Source organism: Ammospiza caudacuta, chromosome 11 (assembly GCF_027887145.1).
Source record: "Ammospiza caudacuta isolate bAmmCau1 chromosome 11, bAmmCau1.pri, whole genome shotgun sequence".
Classification (NCBI taxonomy): Eukaryota; Metazoa; Chordata; class Aves; order Passeriformes; family Passerellidae; genus Ammospiza; species Ammospiza caudacuta.
This window is the reverse complement of record NC_080603.1, coordinates 24,553,652-24,571,180: the sequence shown is the minus strand read 5'-3', so window position 1 is coordinate 24,571,180 and position 17,529 is coordinate 24,553,652. Positions and strand designations below refer to the sequence as shown.

Genomic DNA, 17,529 nt, shown 5'->3' with positions numbered 1-17,529 from the left:
TGGCTGGGCTCTGGTGCTGCCCAAGGTGCATCCATGGAGGAGATCCTTTGGGTAAATCCCTGCTTTATTCTGGGGCTCTGCCCAGCCTCTGCCCCAGGGCAGCCTGCACAAGGCATCAGGAGGAATAAATCAGGGGCAGAAAGGGCAGAACTGGGCTTTGTGCTGCATTCAGCAGGGCTGGAGCAGAGGTTTCTTGGAGCCAACCTGACAGGAAGCTTTGAATGGGGAATGCAGCAGGCACTGAGGTAAACTGCAAATTTAATGATGTTTGCTGTGAGGACAAGCCCTGAGGGGGATGTCTGACAGTGTGGAGCCACCGTGCAGAACAACCTGGAGAGCTGCTCATTACAGAACCGCCCAAATCCACGTGGGAAGTTATTGCCTGCTCTTCCCTCGTCCTTGCACTGAGTCCCCTTGCTCTGCAGCACAGCCCCCAAATCATCCACAGGAACTCAGGTTTTAGGCTTTGGAGAGCTCCTGGTTGGGTTCCTGAAGCTCTGTACAAAAACTCCATTCTGAGCAACTTCCCAATTTTGAGACTGCTGAAAAATTTTCCAATATTCTAATTTTAAACTTTCTTCAGAATAAATCTGTCTCTTCAGGAACAACGTGGATTGAGGTTTTGCAGATCTGTCACTGTGAATTATAACACTTACACCAGGACTTTCTTCAAATCACAGCATTATTTTCAACAAATTTATTTTAAAACCCATCAAAATATTGATTTTGAGGTTGGAAGCATCTCAGCATTTTTCATTATTGCACCACATCCCTTCCTTTTACAACCAAATCGATGCATTAACGTGGCCATCTGGCATGGCACTGAGCAGGGAGGGGAACATTTCCAGTTCCAGTTTGCCTTTGTTTCCTGGAGCATTTGGCAGCCCAAGGAGTGCAGTTGGCTCTTCTGTGCCACACAATGCTGCTGTTCCTCAGGGAAGGAGGGCAGTGGGATACAGAATATTCATAGAGGTCTGGCTTGGAGAGTCTGGAAGCTCAGAACTGAGCTCAGCTACAAGAACCTGGAGCCCAAGGCTCAGGTGAATACAATTCTGCACAAACTGTATTCATGTAATAGATATTTCTGTATATCTGTGCACTCACAGATGTAGAATTCAGGATGGTTTGGGTTGAAAGGGACCTTAAAGCTCATCCAGTCCCACCCCCTGCCATGGGCAGGGACACCTCCCATTGTCCCAGGGTGCTCAAGGGCTTATCCAACCTGGCCTTGGGCACTGCCAGGGAAGATTTCTTTAATAACCAGCCTAAATTCTCCCTCTTCCATTTTGTACCCATTTTATATATATATATATATATATATATATAAACAGATATATATTATAAATAGATGTATTATATATCTATATGACATATTATACATCTTACATATGTATAATATATACATAAATTACATATATGTTATAAATTACATACTATGTGTATATATATATATAAATAATATATAAAAATACATATATATTATACATATATGTATTCTAGATATACATATATATGACATATACATATTACAGATGTATAATATATACATAAATTACATATTATATGTGTGTATATATATATATATGATTTCTTTTAATAACCAGCCTAAATTCTCCCTTTCAATTTGTACCCATTATATATCTATGAGTGTATATATATATACACATATATATACTATACGTACATGTATTTTATATATATATACATGACATATCATACATATTACAGATATAATACATACCTAAATTACATATGATATATGTAATATATATATATACACATGATGTATATTTTGATGAGTCCCTGCCAGCCCTGCTGCTGCCAAATCCCAAAGGGATAGAACTTTTCCCTTAAAATTCCAGCTTCCCCTCAGCTTGGTCCTAAAGCAGAGCATCACCCTGGGATCACACTCTGAGCTGGAGAACTGAGCACCCTCTGTGCTGCTCATCCTCTGCCCAGGGCTGGGGCTGTGGCCCAGCTCCACTTGCTTTTAGGTCACAGAAACTCATTAAATTCTTGCTTTAGCCAAGCATTTGGCATTCCCTGAATTCCAGGGATGCTGTGGCAATGAGGAGCAGCTCAGCAACCTCATGGTCCCCCTGGGTCTGGCACTCTGACCCTTGTCAGGCACAGAGATAGGAACATCATTAACAAAAATATTCCACTTCCCTGAAAATGCTGCCAGGGCTCCATCCCTTCCCCTGCTGCCTGTATTAAAATGAAATCCAAGCACATCATGAGGAAAACTGACACAAACCCTCAGCATGTGAAGGATCAGTAACTACATTCTAGTTTATTGACTGCAGTCAAGTTTTATTATGCCTCAAATAATTAAATACTGCAACCATGACATTAAAAATACAGGCCAATTTACCAAAATAATTGTATTCTGAAGATTATGTACATATTATACATTTTACAGTCTCATGTAAACTTTTTTTTTTATACATAAGGTAAATCTGATTTATGGTAACTAGAAAACCCAAAATACTCACTGACAAAAATCTTCCTATGAAACATAAGCACTGGATCTGGGACAATTAGGAAAATTGCAATGAATGCAAACCAAACATAAAACATAATATAATCAAGTTAGTAGAAAAAAATGAATTAAATTACATTCATATAAAAAATTGAACTGAAAACATTGCTATGCATCATTATTAAAAAAAAAACAAAACCAAAGGGAAATACCCCCACTCCCTCTCTTTATATATTAACACAGCCTTTGATGGGGAGCTCCCCTGTGCCTCATTTCCAGCAATGGGGCATAGCCTGGGAAATCCAGATTCCCATTCTCCTTTAACATATATTAAATACCTAGTGTCTGTACCAATACAAATATTGTATAATTCATGCACTGGGATTATGTTCAGGGTAGCCCACACCAAGGCACAATTTTTGTGTCATTTTCCCCCCCTCCCCTCCCCAGGTTTCAGCATGCAGTGCTGGAGATGTTTGCTAAACAATTTCTGTGGGCTTTGGCTCGAGTCTGAGGCTCACCCTGGGGCTCACAGAAATCCTTCCAGCAGATTTTTGTAAATAAATAAGGAAAAAGAAGGTAAAGGCCTTAAGTACAGCATCTTGCACCAACTGTGTCAGCTCAGCTACCATGCCCTCCAGGAAACATGGCACTGAGGCAACATCATTCTGGTTCTGGTCAAATATTTTATATATTAACGAGGACAAGGAGATTGCTGCTGCTGTAAATCTTCATCCCTGTGACGGCTGTAGTGTTTTGATTTGGCATAATGGAGCTCCAAGTCTAAATTGGTTTTCAGCTCCCAGCTCCTCTCAGCACAGCCCCATTTGCATGAGCAGCCAGGTACTGCCTGTAATTGAAGTACCTGGGAATGCTCATTAAAATAAATGCATAATTGAGCCATATCTAAACAGCTGCCAAAATTAACAGCTGGCAACTTGGCTGCATTCTGAAGGCTTGTAAAATTTGCATATTTTATATCTGTTCTGCACCTAGAAAAGGCCTGGTCCTGCAAAGGGCACGGCCTGTGCTTGGCTTTGTGAGGTTACAAGGAATTTGCAGCCCTTGGTCAGAATAAATCCATGGAAGACAACGAGCTGGAGTGACTGAAGTCACCTGGATTTAGGCACTAGGAATGTTCCTTCAGTGGTGAGTGCACCTGACATGACACCAAACATTCTGTCAGGCCTGGACAAGGTGAAAGTGTATCCAAAATGGCCTCTACAAACCGTGCCCAGAGTTACAAAAAATCCAGCCTAGAGGATGTCTGGTTATGTACAGCCTGGATAGAAAAGAAATCCTAATCTAGAGTATCAAAATACTGTATTCATATAAACACAGGACAGCACCTAATAGAAAAGTAAAAAGTGGAAAACACAAGCTTTTCTTTTTTCTTTTTTTTTTTTTTGAAATTAAATACCCTAAAAAAAGTTGGTTAAAAAAAACAAAAACACAACAGGAATTTGTGTACTGGAAAAATAAAAATGAAGGGAGGAACTACATCTCCCCTCGTCTGCGAGTTTTTGCTGCAACAGCTCTGCCTTCCTCCTCCTCCTCCTCTTCTTCCTCCTCATAATTTTCTTCATGAATTGCTTTCTGGTTGTTGTCTTCTTGCATTTCTTGCTCTTGGTCTGTCCCTCTGTTATTCTTTTCATCTGCCTGATTGGGGAAAACAAAACAAAACAAAACAAACTTATAGCAGATGCAGTGCCAGTTTCTTTATAGCTTATTTTAAGGCAGTGAAATGATTTTCAGCTGGAGCTGTGAGAGCTGATGGGCAGAAACAGAAAAAAAAAAAATTTCCAAAGCCTGCAGGGAGCAAGAATTGACACAGAGATGGAAGGGTGAGCAAAAGGAAGTTGGGACAGCATGAAATGTTCAGCTCTATGGCCCTAAGCAAGCTAGGACAATTATGGTGTCACATCCCATAATTGTGCCATGAGCAGCGTGCTCAGGGTTTGATCCTGGCTTGCACAGAACTCACAGTTTCCTCATTTTCCCCATAGGGCTCCTCAGCATTGTGCTCCAGCTCTCGCTTCTTCTCTTCAGTCAGATCCTCCTGCACCTGCAGAGCACAAGAGATGTTCTGTGTGGTTTAATTGCCCTTCAAAGAGTGGCCCGTGCCACAACTGGGCACGTGTTCACAGATTTTCACAGAATATTTTTACAGAATGGTATTATGTGATATTCTTACAGAATGAAGATTCTAAAGAAGGGAGAAGAGAGCAGGGAGAGGTTAAAGGAGGATAAAAAGAACCATAATCACCCAACAGTCAGGAAACTCACTTCCTCTGAGAACATTTAACTTTTCAATACAATTCTCACAATCTTTTCCTTGAAGAGAACAAGTCATGCTGAATGTCTCCCTGATGTTCAGTTTTTGGATCTCTCATTCCCTTCTGTTCTGCCAGCACTCTCCCTCCATTCCATGCCCCACTTCCCATGTTAGGTGCAAATTTGAAAGAGGAATGTTTTGGAGTGAGCTTGATTTCCTTTTGGGAAGTGCTGCTGTGCTTGTCTGGCCCAAACAGTGTCCTGTGAGCTGGGTCAGAGGCATCCATCACACCAGGGTCACTTTGGGAAAGATCTGAACAGCAATGGATAACATTTGAGTCCACTCACTAAAGGAACTGATCCCCATTGCAGCATCTCTTGTCTCTCTTAACTGCTCACTCAATCCCTGCTCCCACTCAGCACAGTGGGCACATCCTTCCTGAGATGTGCACAAATGGTTCCTGGAAGCCAAAGAGCAGCTGCCAAAGGGCAGCTCTGCCCAGCTCCCAGTGGCCTGCTTGGATGTGAGCAGCAGCATTTTGCCAAGTGCATCCCAGCTAACCCAAAGTGCTCCCCATGAGGGAGTGACAGCAGCCAATCCCAGGGATTTGTTTGAAAGGGGTTTTGTGGGAAGCAGAAACAGGAATTAATCAGGGACTGCTGAGGGGCTCAGGGTGGTGCCTGCATGGTGAGCATGACATGAAGGGGAAAGTCCCTTCCCTCCCTCTCTGCTCCAGCTCCACGTGCTGCCAGCTTCCCGAGCAGCTCCAGGACTGCAGCTTGGATTGCTCAGGAGGAGCACAGATAAATCAAAGTCACAGCTACAGAGTAAGTAAGTGGCCAAGGAAGCAGTTTGCTCAGAACTGCACTGTGTGATTAGAGATTAATGAGGTTTTCTGTGACCTTGAGGTTTCCAGGAAATTTTACTTGTGTTGTGAAAGGCTTAATCTTTTCAATTATTGCACAATTAATGCTGTGTGGCATGGAAGACTAATGGATTGCAGCACAGGAGCATGAGTAACCCAGAGTGTATCCAGAAGGGGACAGCAGAGTAATGGCAAAGACTTCCCAGGTTTCAGAAGTCACACAAAGTGATTTGGGTTCATCCTGCAGTTCCCAAAGACACCAAAGAGTGTTAAGGGAGCTGTGCTCTGCTGCCTGAGCCCACACCTGCCTTGGGTCTGTGTTCTTACCTCCTCTTCTCCCTCTTCCTGGTATTGTTCATCCACATTATCCTCCTGCTGGTCAGGATTTCCTGCCATCTGCACAAAGATCACATAAAAATTCAGATCTATGAGCTTGCCTAATAACCAGAGGGCTGAAGATTAAAGCTTCTTGTTCTGGAACTAAAGCTCTCCGTAAAGCTGAAGTAACAATAATGGCAGAAGTTTTAGTGCATTCATTAGCAGCAGTGAGAGCCCAGCTCTGTGATTTAAAGTTGCCCTCAATTAAAAAATAGCAGGAGGAATATAAGAAAAATCACTTCACAGAATAAAGCAAGACTTTCCATACTAAGCAGGAAGACAATGGAATATTCACCCCACTGAAGACCAATGCCATAAAAATTCAGACTCTCTGTGCCTGGAGGAGTTTACAGCTCCAGCACAGCTGAAATGTGCAGTTTTAACCTGCTGAAGGAGCCCCAGAGGTGCCTCTTTTGCCTTTACCCACCACCAAGTGCTCCTCCATTCCTGGATGTCCTTGTTTCTGACCCGTTTCCTTGTGCTTCTCACTCTCCTCAGGCAGGTTTTCTTCTCTCTCTTGCTCAGCTTCTTCAAACTCATCCTCTCCCTGATTATTGGGGTCATCAGCAGGATTCACATCCTCCATGGCTGCCTTCTGTAACTCACAGGAGGGAGTGTTAAACACTTTTAGCCATGCTCCAGCTGTATTTTCTTTGAAAGAACAGCAGCATGGGCTGTCACAGCCAGCTCCATCCCCACAGGCAGCAGCTGGAATCTCTGCAGGGACCGAGGTGCAGGCACCTGTCTGTGAAACCCACAGAATTCTGTCCCAGAGCTGCTGCACAGCCTGTGTTTACTGACCAGCTGACAGTGCCTGATAAGGCCATGTGAACAAAGATAAGAGCTGAATGCTCACAGTTCCACAGAGCTGATGGGATCACTCACTATCAGCCTGTCCTGCTCTGTTGACCTTGGCTATGTCTACAAGAAAACAAAACACTTTTCACCTTTGCCAGGCTGAAAAGGAGCATTTTCTGCTTATCATTCAATAAAGGCAGTTTTGTATCTTTACAGAGAACAAGTTAAAGATCCCTCAGAAATATTCACTGTACTTAATTTGCTGAATGGGAGGGGAGTCAGGAAGGTGCACTTGATGGGGACAGCCCCTGGTAAGTGGAGTGTGGGGGAAGGCCCAGGGTGATTCTCCTGCCCCAGATCTCTGTGCAGTTGGGGTCAGGGCTCAGGTCAGTGCTGACCTACATCCCCTGTCAGGACCTCACACATCTACACTGACTCCAGCTGGATACACAGCCTCTTGAGCTGGCCTTTCATTAATGACAGCATGAAAAATCCCATCCCCTCTCATTTTGACTGGGCACTGCTGGTATTTTTTGAAGCCAAATGCACCTGTTCAAGTCCCAGCTAAGACCAAATCCTTTATTCCACCGAAAGCACAGATCAAAGGAATGTGGAAATAAACACCTTGCTTCCCACAAGGGAGCTTTTGCCTTTTATTTCTTCCCAAATGAGTAAGGACACCTTTAAATAGATTTTAGATGCTGTTTTCAACTGCCAAGCCTGTCTTCCTGGCAGCCCTCTGCTTATCTCATTTCTATAAGGTGCAATTATGTCAGACGAGACCTGTGGGTTCTCACTTCAGTAGCACTGCAACCCTCAGCATCTTAATTCATACTTACTGATTCATCAGCCTGCTGATTTTCTGCCTGGTGTTCTGCTTCTTGCTGTTCATTTGCATTATTCTGATCATCATCTTCACCTTCATCCTGGTGCTGGTTGTCGTGTTCATAAGCTGAGGAATTTTTTAGGTGATTATTGTTTTACAGCAGTTTTTAGTTATCCTTTTAGAAGTCTCCTACAGATAAGGTTCCACATGTGTTTTTAGCAGTGGGCAGCCTCTACATAAACAGATAATGCTCACAGAATTGATTTACTCCTAATAGGAAACAGAAATTAAAGGATCAGGCCAGGCTGGATGGGGCATTGCACAGCCTGGGCTAGTGGATGGTGTCCCTGTCCATGGCAGGGGTGTGGAATGATTTGAGTGCCTTCCAACCCAAACAATTCCATGATTCTGTAATTTAAAGAGATCAAACAAACCCACAGGCAGAGCCAGGATCATAACCAAATCCACAGAGCCTGGCAATAACAGGTCAGTCAAAAGGACACTCTTCCTTTCAGGAATGTGGATATGATCTTTAGTAATTCCTCTATTTCACTCAGTCACTTCAGCCATGGTTATTTGAGCTTCTGGTTTTAAATTGCAAGTTTATGTTTCACTTGAATCCAATCTGGATATGAAATGAATATTAAAGTCTCCCATGCAAGGCAGTACACAGGGAGCCTGTGAGCATGGCAGGGACAGAAATTCTCTCTTACCTCCTTCCTCTTCCTGAATACCTTGCTCTTCCTCCCCTTGTACAATGTCCTGGTCCATGTTATCATAATGAGCCTGTTGGCTGAGAACATTAAAAGCCAAGCATCATTTCAGTTCCAAAAGTGTGTTTTCTGCTTAAATAAACAAACCCCCTCACCTGCAGCTCTGCCTCTCTCAGCAGCTGCCAGAGCAGGCCCCAGTTTCATGCTCTATTATCTGATATTTTCTCACATCACCTTTCCTGAAAAATGCTTGATAGAACAGAGACTTTCTTGTGCTGCTACCCTGACTTTGTGTTGTGTCTCTGTATATGGAGCCTGCAGTCCTGAAGGATATGGGTCAGGCAAAGAGCAAAGTCAGGACTCTGAATTTTAGGAAACAAAGCTCCAGCTCTTCAAGGAATGAGCCAACAGAACCTCCTGGAAATCTGCCCTCAGGAACAAGGGAGCAGAACAAAGCTGACAACACAAACCCAGAGCACGACAAGCCCAAGAGGGAGAGTCGCACCTGAGGCGGTTTTTGAAGAGTTTCTCCCCTTGCTCTGCCTGTCTCTGCAGCTGGAGCTCTCTCTCCTGGAGCTGCTGCTGCCTCAGGAGCTGCCCCCTGAGCCTCTGCTGCTGCAGGGCCTCCTGCTGCTGCCTCAGCTGCTCGGCCTCCTCTGCCCTCTGCGCTCCGAGGTGCTGCTGCTCCAGCTGCTGCTCGTAGGCTGCTTTCTGCCTCTTGGTTGGTGTCACCTGCCACAGAAACGTGTTAGTCACACATTAATCACCCCCTCAGTGATCAGAAACAAGCAGGGAGAAAGCTGTCCAGAGGGAAAAACAAGCTCCATGCGATTGCAGCAAAGTTATTTTTAAGTTTTTGTGTCCCTGCTTGAAGTTAAAACATTTCTTGGAACACAGACTGAAGTGTTGGGGTGTTTGTGAGTACACAGGGAAGAAAGAGGAGATTGTGGGCTAAGGAAAGCCATGCTTTTCCTGTAAATCATAATAAAACCTCCCAACATATTACACAGTAAAAGGAGGTTTTGCTGACTGATAAGACAGCAAAAAGTTGCCATTGATTTAAGTGGTAATCTCAGGAGGAGCTGCTTTTAGCCTTAAGTGAGACACTGCACATCCTTTTATACTCAGCAATAACTTAGACTAACTCCAGCTTCACAGCTTAACCCACTGCTGCTGTTCTGACCCTCTGCAGCTCCTCAGCTCTCCAGCACCAGCTCCTCATTACACCAGAGTGACACAATTGATCTGCCAGGACAGAAAGTGTTTACAAAGCCTTGTAAACCAGTGAAATACATTTTCCATTGCAGATCCAATCTAGGATGCAAATCCAGGTTTTATTTGCTGGTTTTATTTAGAGCTGCACACTGACTTCCCCTGGTTATTTCAGTCATGTTTGTCTGGCAGTTAAAATTCCCTGTCAAACACCAGTGAGCACTGAGCTGGCAGGGTGTTTGCAGAGGGCAGGTACCTCTGACAAGGAAACACTCTGCAATTTGCTGAGACGCATCAAGTTACCAAAGCAGAGCAGTTCTCCACCCCAGCCTCCCTCTCACCTGCTGAGTTCTCCATCAGCTACCATGGGCCTCAGGTTTAAAGTGAGAGACAGAATTCAGTCTGCTGCTCTTTTTTTCTCTTTTTTATTTTCCATCTGCTGCTTTTGATCAGCAGAATTAATGTTCATTAGGATCTGGCCAGCACTGCAGAACAAGTGTGCTCAAGTTGAGCCTGAATCTGATTGCATCCAAGTGCTTTGAATCCCAAATTTTCTATAAACATGACAGTAATTTTATCTAAAAATCAGCGAGTGCTCTGAATCCCAAACTCTCTATAAAAACTTTATTCTGCCTAGAAATAGGTGACTGCAATACAAGGCCAGCAGTGAAAAGAGAAGCCTCCATTCAAACAGCAGATTTAATCAATTAGAAATGAGCTCCCTACCTCTGAGTGCAGGCGATCACCCAACATGTTGGTTTCCTCTTCCTTTTGTTCCTGCTTTTTCCATTCGTGCTCTTCTGGGGCTTGGTCCTGCTCCTCCTCCAGGTGCTCAGGCTGCCCTGCCTGCTCCATTTCTTCCTCCTCAAGCTCCTTTTTGCGTTCCTCTTCCATCTGCTCTGCCCGTTGCTGCTCATCCTCCCCAGCCTCCTGCTGCTCCTGGATGTTCAGCTCCCTGGCATTCTGGTGAGCCCTTCCCTGCACGTGGAAAGGCTCAGCCCTGTCCTGCTCCTGGCTCTTTGTTTCTTCTCCCTCCCTTGGCTTCTCATTCTGCAAAACAGACACAGGATTATGTGTGTACAACACATTTATGGATTTCAGTTTCAAGAGAGCCAAGGACAGGCTTGGATCCTTTATGCCAGCCCAGAGCTGTGGTCAGGAGGGCCAAATGCCTGCTGTGGAGCGAGCTCCTCCTGCCAAATGGGGTCATTACCTGGTTTGTGGCTCTACAGCTACACAAGGTGTTGTACAGTTCCACCACAGAGTAAGCTAAGCCTCATTTTAGTTGAAAAATGAAAAACTCTTACAATTCTACAAAGCCAGCTTTGTGTTTTAGAGACACAGTTTAGTGCTGGCTTTGGCAGAACTGGGTTCACGGCAGGACTCAAAGATCTTAAAGTTCTTTTCCAAACTAAATGATTCCATGATTTTTATTTCTTGTAGAAATTCTTGTAAAACAAAATCACAACTGTTTTTTCTTAACTTCTACATTTACTTCAACATTTACTTCTACATTACATATTTTCTGCTTGAACCTTGGTGTGCCAATTTTAAATACACTGACTTCAATGTACTACTTGGACCTTATAAAATAAAAATTTATTCAAAACTTGTAGAAGTTTTCTGTAACACTTGAAATAGCTAAAATTTTAGATTTCTTATTTTAAAAATTTAAATTTTGACTTGTAAAACAAAATCACAACTGGTTTTTCTTAACTTTTTCATTTACTTCTACATTTACTTCTAGATTGCACATTTTCTGCTTGAACCTTGGTGTGCCAATTTTAAATTCACCAATATACCACTGGAACCTTATAAAATAAAAATTTATTCAAAACTTGTAGAAGCTTTCTGTAACACCTGAGATAGCTAAAATTTTAGATTTCTTATTAAAAAAATTTAAATTTTGACTTGTAAAACAAAACCACAACTGGTTTCTCTTAACTTCTTAATTTACTTCTACATTTACTTCTAGATTGCACAGTTTTCTGCTTGAACCTTGGTGTGCTAATTTTAAATACACCGACTTCAATGTGCCACTGGAACCTTATAAAATGAAAAATCCTTCAGAACTTCTAAAATCTTCCTGTAACACTTGAGATAGCTAAAATTTTAGATTTCTTATTTTAAAAATTTAAATTTTGAGCAACTTCTTAAAACAGCTGGCATAAATACACATAAAACTGTACTAGGCATGTGAGAAAAGACCATCATGAATAGATTTCCTCACCGCTCAACAATTAAACCACTCCTCACCGCTCCCCTCCAGCAGGGACAGGGGTGCACAGCCAAACCCCCTCTCCTGAGGGACATCCAGCACACTGTGCTGGGTCAGAAGCCCTGCTGGGCTGTCTGGGTTGGACTTGATGATCTTACAGGTCTCTTCCAGCCTAGAATTTCTGTGATTCTGTGATTCTGAGCCCCTCACCTGCTGCTGCTGCTCAGCCCCAGCTGTGGGGGGCTCTGGGGGGCGGCTCTGGGGGGACGGGCCCCGCGCCTCGGGCTGCTGCTCCTTCCCTCCTTCCTCCTTCTCCACGTCTTGGAAACTTGGGATTTTTTTCAGCGTGTCCTTCAGCTGTTTGTACTCCTCCACCTGGGTCTAAAGCCAACATGTTAGTTATAGCGTGTCCAAATTAATTTCTTAATCAAATGTAGTCACCTTGAAGTTGCTGGTAGAAAGCTTGATATTCCAGGGATGAGAGCTTTTAAAATAGAATTTTTCCCTCCAAACATTAGATGACACTGATCCATCAGGATCTTTTCAAAGTGCACATGCATACCAAAGTGCATTAAAAACATCTCTGTGGGACAAAGAAGAGGAGTTGTTTTATTCATGCCAAGCAGAAGAGGATGATGAAGCTTTCCTGGCAGACTAAAGTGAGGGAACTCAAAAGCACCACAACTTCTCCTTTGCTGGTGGAAAGAAGTGCAGCTCTTTCAGAAACAGAAGTTTTAAAGTACATCTACATGTCATGAAAATGCCAAGTGCTCAACATTTAGACAGGTGTTAGACAAGACAACAGCCAACATACAGAACTGAGGCAAAGAAAGTCACAGTGATGAAGAGCAAGGGGAAAAGCAGAAGGGAAAAAAGAAAAGAAATAGAAGGAAAATGTAAATTTCCAAAGGCTTCCTGAAATGCAACAGTAACATGTTGGAATTTGATTTGCTGTTTAACTTTGGACAGGATCAGGAAGCTTTAATGAAAATCCAGCAAGGTTGGTACCCCAATCCCTGGCTCTGCAGCAAGATTTCCAATTACAGAGGATTTTTTGGGGTGGGCAGGGTGTATAAAAGCTGATCAGCTGCACACACACAGGTGCCACACCAGAGAATTTCCCTGCTGCTCCAGGGGATGTGTGGGTGTGTTTGAGAACCTCCACAAGCCTAGGGACCCCTAAAACCGAATGGCCTAAGGGGAAAGCAGAGTGCACAGCAGAGTCACTAAAATGAACATTCTGAGTCAATGCCACAGCTTAAAAGGTGCTGATACTGGCAGAAAACAGGGTTTATTAAAATATATCATTAATCTGCCTGGCTTGGAAAAAGCACTAAGACCAAAATGCTTTAAAGATTCAGGTTAGTGCAGTATTGACTACTGGTGTTCAATTTCTAGAATACACCCAGAAATAGAGGGATCATTAATGGAGCTGGGAAAGGATCCCTTGGGGACTTTCTGCAGCTGGTTTGCAGGAGAAACCACACAAAAGTGTGAAATGCCCTCTGTTCTCAAGGCATGTGCAAGGCCCTTCCCTGGAGGGTCCCTGTGGGACAAATGTCCCAGCCTGGCTGCAGACAGAGAGGCTTTGTGTGGCACAGGCTTCCTAATTAAAGACCTGAATCAAAGCCAGGAGAGTGGGGAGCTTCCCTGTGAGCTTGGTGAACCTCAGATCAGCCCCTCCACGTGGCCTTGTGGGATTTCAGATGTTATCAGCACACACCACACAGCAAATGTGGCCAGTGGGAGAAGAGCTCAGAATTAGCTGTCAGTGTGGGTTAGCACTGCAGATTATGATTCTTCAGATATTCAGTCTGTTGAGGGACCTTCCTGATCTTTCCCTGGTTTTTGAGTGTCTTACACATATTGACAGGCACAACAAGCAGAACTGGGGGGAAAAAAATTCAATGCTTCTAATGCTGCTAACAATTTTGTGGACTGTGAAAATGCCTAAATGAAGGAAATCAGTCAGGAATAAAAATAACTTCACACTGCCTCATTGCCTTTCCCTGTGATCTTTCACCAAAAGTCTTCCTCTGCTCCAACATCACTCCCACTTCCAGATTCCCTGTGGCCTCCACAGCTTGCACTGGCACAGCTGACTGAGCCTGCAACAGTTTGTGCTTCATGGATAGTTCACTTGAAAATGACATTTAAGGAACTTAATGCTGCTGGTTCTAAAAACTAATCTGAGCTGCACCTGGAGTTTTCATACCTGCACACACATCTCCATCTATGCTCTGCTGCTGCTGTGGCCCAGAGCAGCTCTGGCTGCCCCTGGATCCCTCAAGTGTCCAAGGCTAGGATGGACACTGGGGCTGGAGCACCCTGCGATGGTGGAAGGTGTCACCATGGCAGGGGTGGCACTGGATGAGATTTTTCCAGCCCACTCTGGAATTGCATGAAAACCTCACAGCCTCCCCAGGCACACACAAGAAGAGATCCGGCACCAGCACCCAGGGCTCAGAGATAAATGTGAGGGTCAGAGTGCAGGGTGCTCACAGCAGTTCCACCAGAGAGGACAGAGACAGAAAGGCACTGACAGCTCCCAGGGAAGCAGAGACTCTTTGACAGGACCACATGCACTGCTGGGCTGGCCCCCAGCCTGCTCTGTCCCCTGAGCCCTCTGGGGAGCAGCCCCTCTGTGCCATGCACTCCTGGGTCCCCATGCCAGAGGCACATGCAGCACCCTGCAGCCAGCAGAGGTTTGGAGACAGATTTGGGAAGCTGAGAGCCAGCAGGAGCTGCTTTCCTTCTGACCTGAGCAGCAGCTAGTGCACTCTTGTGGTCTTCCAATGTCACCACAAGCTCGTTGTGCTGGGACAGTAAGTTCTTATGCTGTTGCTACACAAAAAGAAGAACATCACACGTTTCACATAAAGTTCATTCTAAAGATCACTTGGGGGGGGTTGAACTAGGAAGATAATTCAATTTATTTTGAAAAGAAAATCCTTAGCTGGAATTTATTTATTTCATGCGGAATACATATTAAACAGGCAGAGGAAGCAAGGACACCAGGGAAGGCAATTTGGAGGCCAGGATGTGCATAACTAAAATAAAATTAAAAGTAGGGGTAGATGTTGATGGACATTAAAAAAAAAAACAGATGGAAAACATTAGTTTTGGCATTGAGTTTTGCCAATGAGTTTTTGCATTGAGTTCTGCCAATCAAACCTGATTTTTAACTTGTAAAACCAAATCCTGATTTTTATACTAAACACCATTTATTTTTTTTATGGGCATACACTTAAAGTCCAGGTGGCCAAAGACAAATCCAGTCCAGCCTATTCCTCTCCTTTTTCCCACATACAGCACAGCCTGTTCTGGGCTTGGGAAAACTTAGGAATTTTTTTTCCTCATGATTTTTAAAGTGCTTCTCAGAGCCAGGCCTACCTTGACATCCTGCAGCTGGGTGTGAATGTCTTGGTGAGCTTTTCTCAGCTGCCTGTTCTCCTCCCGTAAGTTATACAGGGTTTCTGTTGAAAAGAAATGAGAAAAATACAGAGTTTAAACCTGGCTGGATTTGTAACACCAGGCTAAGCACTAAAATTAAGACCGTAACACAATCTACATAAAATCCCACACGAGTGCTGTAGTAAAAATTAGGTACAATAATTGTATGGTTTGTTTTTCTTCCCTCTCCTATTAAAAGCTTTCCATTTTCAAGCAGAAAATCATAACATTTGGTGAAATTTTCTATCAGTGCACCCAGCCTGCACCTGGAATTCTGCATCACTGCTCCTGCTGGGTGCTGCAGATGGCAAAATTCCCTCTGGAAATCTGAATCCAGGAAAGGCACAGAGGAAGGCACCCTCCCCTCTTTCCCCACATCACACCTGGTGAGAGACAATTTTCTGTCACAGGACCCAGCTATTCCTTTGGAAGGGATGCCCAGATGGCTGCAAAAGCTTCTGGGATCAGAGACAGAGCCTTCTATTCCCAATTTTTACATGATGTTGATTTGGAGCCAACAAACAACCTCTGCCTGCAGTGAACACAAACAGCTCCAGAACCAACCCCTGTGTTAGGGACAGGTGGCAGAGAAGGCTCTGATGGACACAGCCCCATTCTTTTGCTCCATGGAACTGTGTAATGAGGATGGAAGAGGCCTGAAAACTGCCCAGAATCTCCAGCAGGAAACTGTGGATGCCAAGAGTAAAAACTGAATTCATCACCCAAGTGTACAGGGGCAATGTGCTCCAGAGGAGATGGCACATACAGGGAAAAAGGAGGCATAAAATGTAAATAAAGTCACTTCAGAAAGAGGCACAATTACATGTCTGCTAGCAGTGGCAAGTATTCTTAGATTGCCTTTCAGCTACAAACAAAAAGAGGCAAACCTTTCTTCCCAGGTTTATACCAGTCTTAGAATTAAAAATTAAAGACTGATTCAATAACCTCTGACACTGGACAGGCTTTTAAGTGCTGGGTTTTTTGCTATTTCTGTGACCCAGACAGAAACACAGCAGATTTCAGAGAGAGGCCTCAGAAAATCATCAATAAAATGGAACTTGTCAGGAGGCAGAAGATGCACAAACGACCTGTGAGTGAGAACAGAGAAAATATCTCTCTCACACCACACAAAGCCAAACACCCAATTAAACGTGGGCAGCCAGACACAGGTTAAATTTACCCTTCAGCTTGGAGATCTCCTGCTCCTTCTCCTGCTGCAGCTGTAGGTATCTCTCCTTGTGATCACTGAATGTCCTGCTGAACTCCTCTCCCTGCTTTCGGTGATCTTCCTCAAGGTCAGCGTGCTGTTTCTTCAGCTCTTCGTGTTGACTCTGCAAACACCAAGTTGGGACACTGGCACAGCTCTGTATCTGCAGATCTGGCTAATGTTGTCTTTGGCAATTTGTTTAGTAAGTGCAGATGAATAGGAAGCATTCATAACAGGAAGGTTATTATTCAAAGCATGCACATTGCAGCTCCTTCCAAACACAAAATGATCTCTGTGATGAGCAGGCTCCTCTCCCAGGGCTGTGTCACCTCACCCCAGAGCTGTGCTGTCCCCCTGGGAGCTGCTGAATGTGGCTCAGAAAATCCCTACGTGCCAAAATACAAGAGGGCTGATAAGTCAGCCTTCCCTACCAGTAATTGCATCTGATAAGATTGATTTACCCACTGGAAAGCCTGACTAGGAAAAACTGCAGGAAACCAGATTTTAATTGTTAGAGGAAGGCACTGTCCACACCCTGGCACTGTGCAGTGGTGCCAGAAGCCAGCAGGCTGTGTCCCCCCAGCAGAACCAGCTGCACAGGTGCTCTGCTGCCCCAGTCACCCACCTTCAGCATCTGGTGCTGCACGCTCAGGGCACTGTATCTGCTGTTGGAGTCTTGCTGCAAAACAAAAACACTCGTGTGAAACCCCCTGACACCCCCTGAGCTCTGCACACACAGCTTTGGGAGTCACCAGCCAAGGGATGCAGCTCCCCAGGACACAAATCCATCCCTCCCCTGGTTTGGAGCTCCCCAGGACACAAATCCATCTTGGAGTTCCCCAGGACACAAATCCATCCCTTCTCCCCTGGTCTGGAGCTCCCCAGGACACAAATCCATCCCCACCATTGTCTGGAGTTCCCAACAACACAAATCCATCCCTCCCCTGGTTTGGAGCTCCCCAGGACACAAATCCATCCCTCCCCTGGTTTGGAGCTCCCCAGGACACAAATCCATCTTGGAGTTCCCCAGGACACAAATCCATCCCTTCTCCCCTGGTCTGGAGCTCCCCAGGACACAAATCCATCCCTGCCATTGTCTGGA

The 17,529-nt window shown here is 44.4% G+C and overlaps 1 protein-coding gene across 3 annotated transcripts in view; it reads right to left on the bottom strand.

Annotated features, from left to right (window-relative positions):
* Positions 1 to 2,306: 2,306 nt before the first annotated feature.
* The window catches only part of GOLIM4 (golgi integral membrane protein 4), a 29,919-nt gene continuing 14,696 nt past the window's right edge, over positions 2,307 to 17,529 (bottom strand). Inside the window, exons 4-16 of one of the 3 annotated variants that reach the window (XM_058812052.1) lie at positions 17,053 to 17,106; positions 16,401 to 16,551; positions 15,161 to 15,243; positions 14,528 to 14,611; positions 11,978 to 12,148; positions 10,276 to 10,599; positions 8,843 to 9,069; positions 8,338 to 8,417; positions 7,638 to 7,750; positions 6,428 to 6,601; positions 5,950 to 6,018; positions 4,467 to 4,547; positions 2,307 to 4,141 (exon numbers count right to left, since the gene is read on the bottom strand). In XM_058812052.1, the coding sequence (XP_058668035.1) occupies positions 3,980 to 4,141; positions 4,467 to 4,547; positions 5,950 to 6,018; positions 6,428 to 6,601; positions 7,638 to 7,750; positions 8,338 to 8,417; positions 8,843 to 9,069; positions 10,276 to 10,599; positions 11,978 to 12,148; positions 14,528 to 14,611; positions 15,161 to 15,243; positions 16,401 to 16,551; positions 17,053 to 17,106 (1,773 nt within the window). In that variant the 3' untranslated portion in view covers positions 2,307 to 3,979. The remainder of the gene's footprint in view (positions 4,142 to 4,466; positions 4,548 to 5,949; positions 6,019 to 6,427; positions 6,602 to 7,637; positions 7,751 to 8,337; positions 8,418 to 8,842; positions 9,070 to 10,275; positions 10,600 to 11,977; positions 12,149 to 14,527; positions 14,612 to 15,160; positions 15,244 to 16,400; positions 16,552 to 17,052; positions 17,107 to 17,529) is intronic. The other 2 variants (XM_058812053.1, XM_058812054.1) reach the window with 2 other exon arrangements.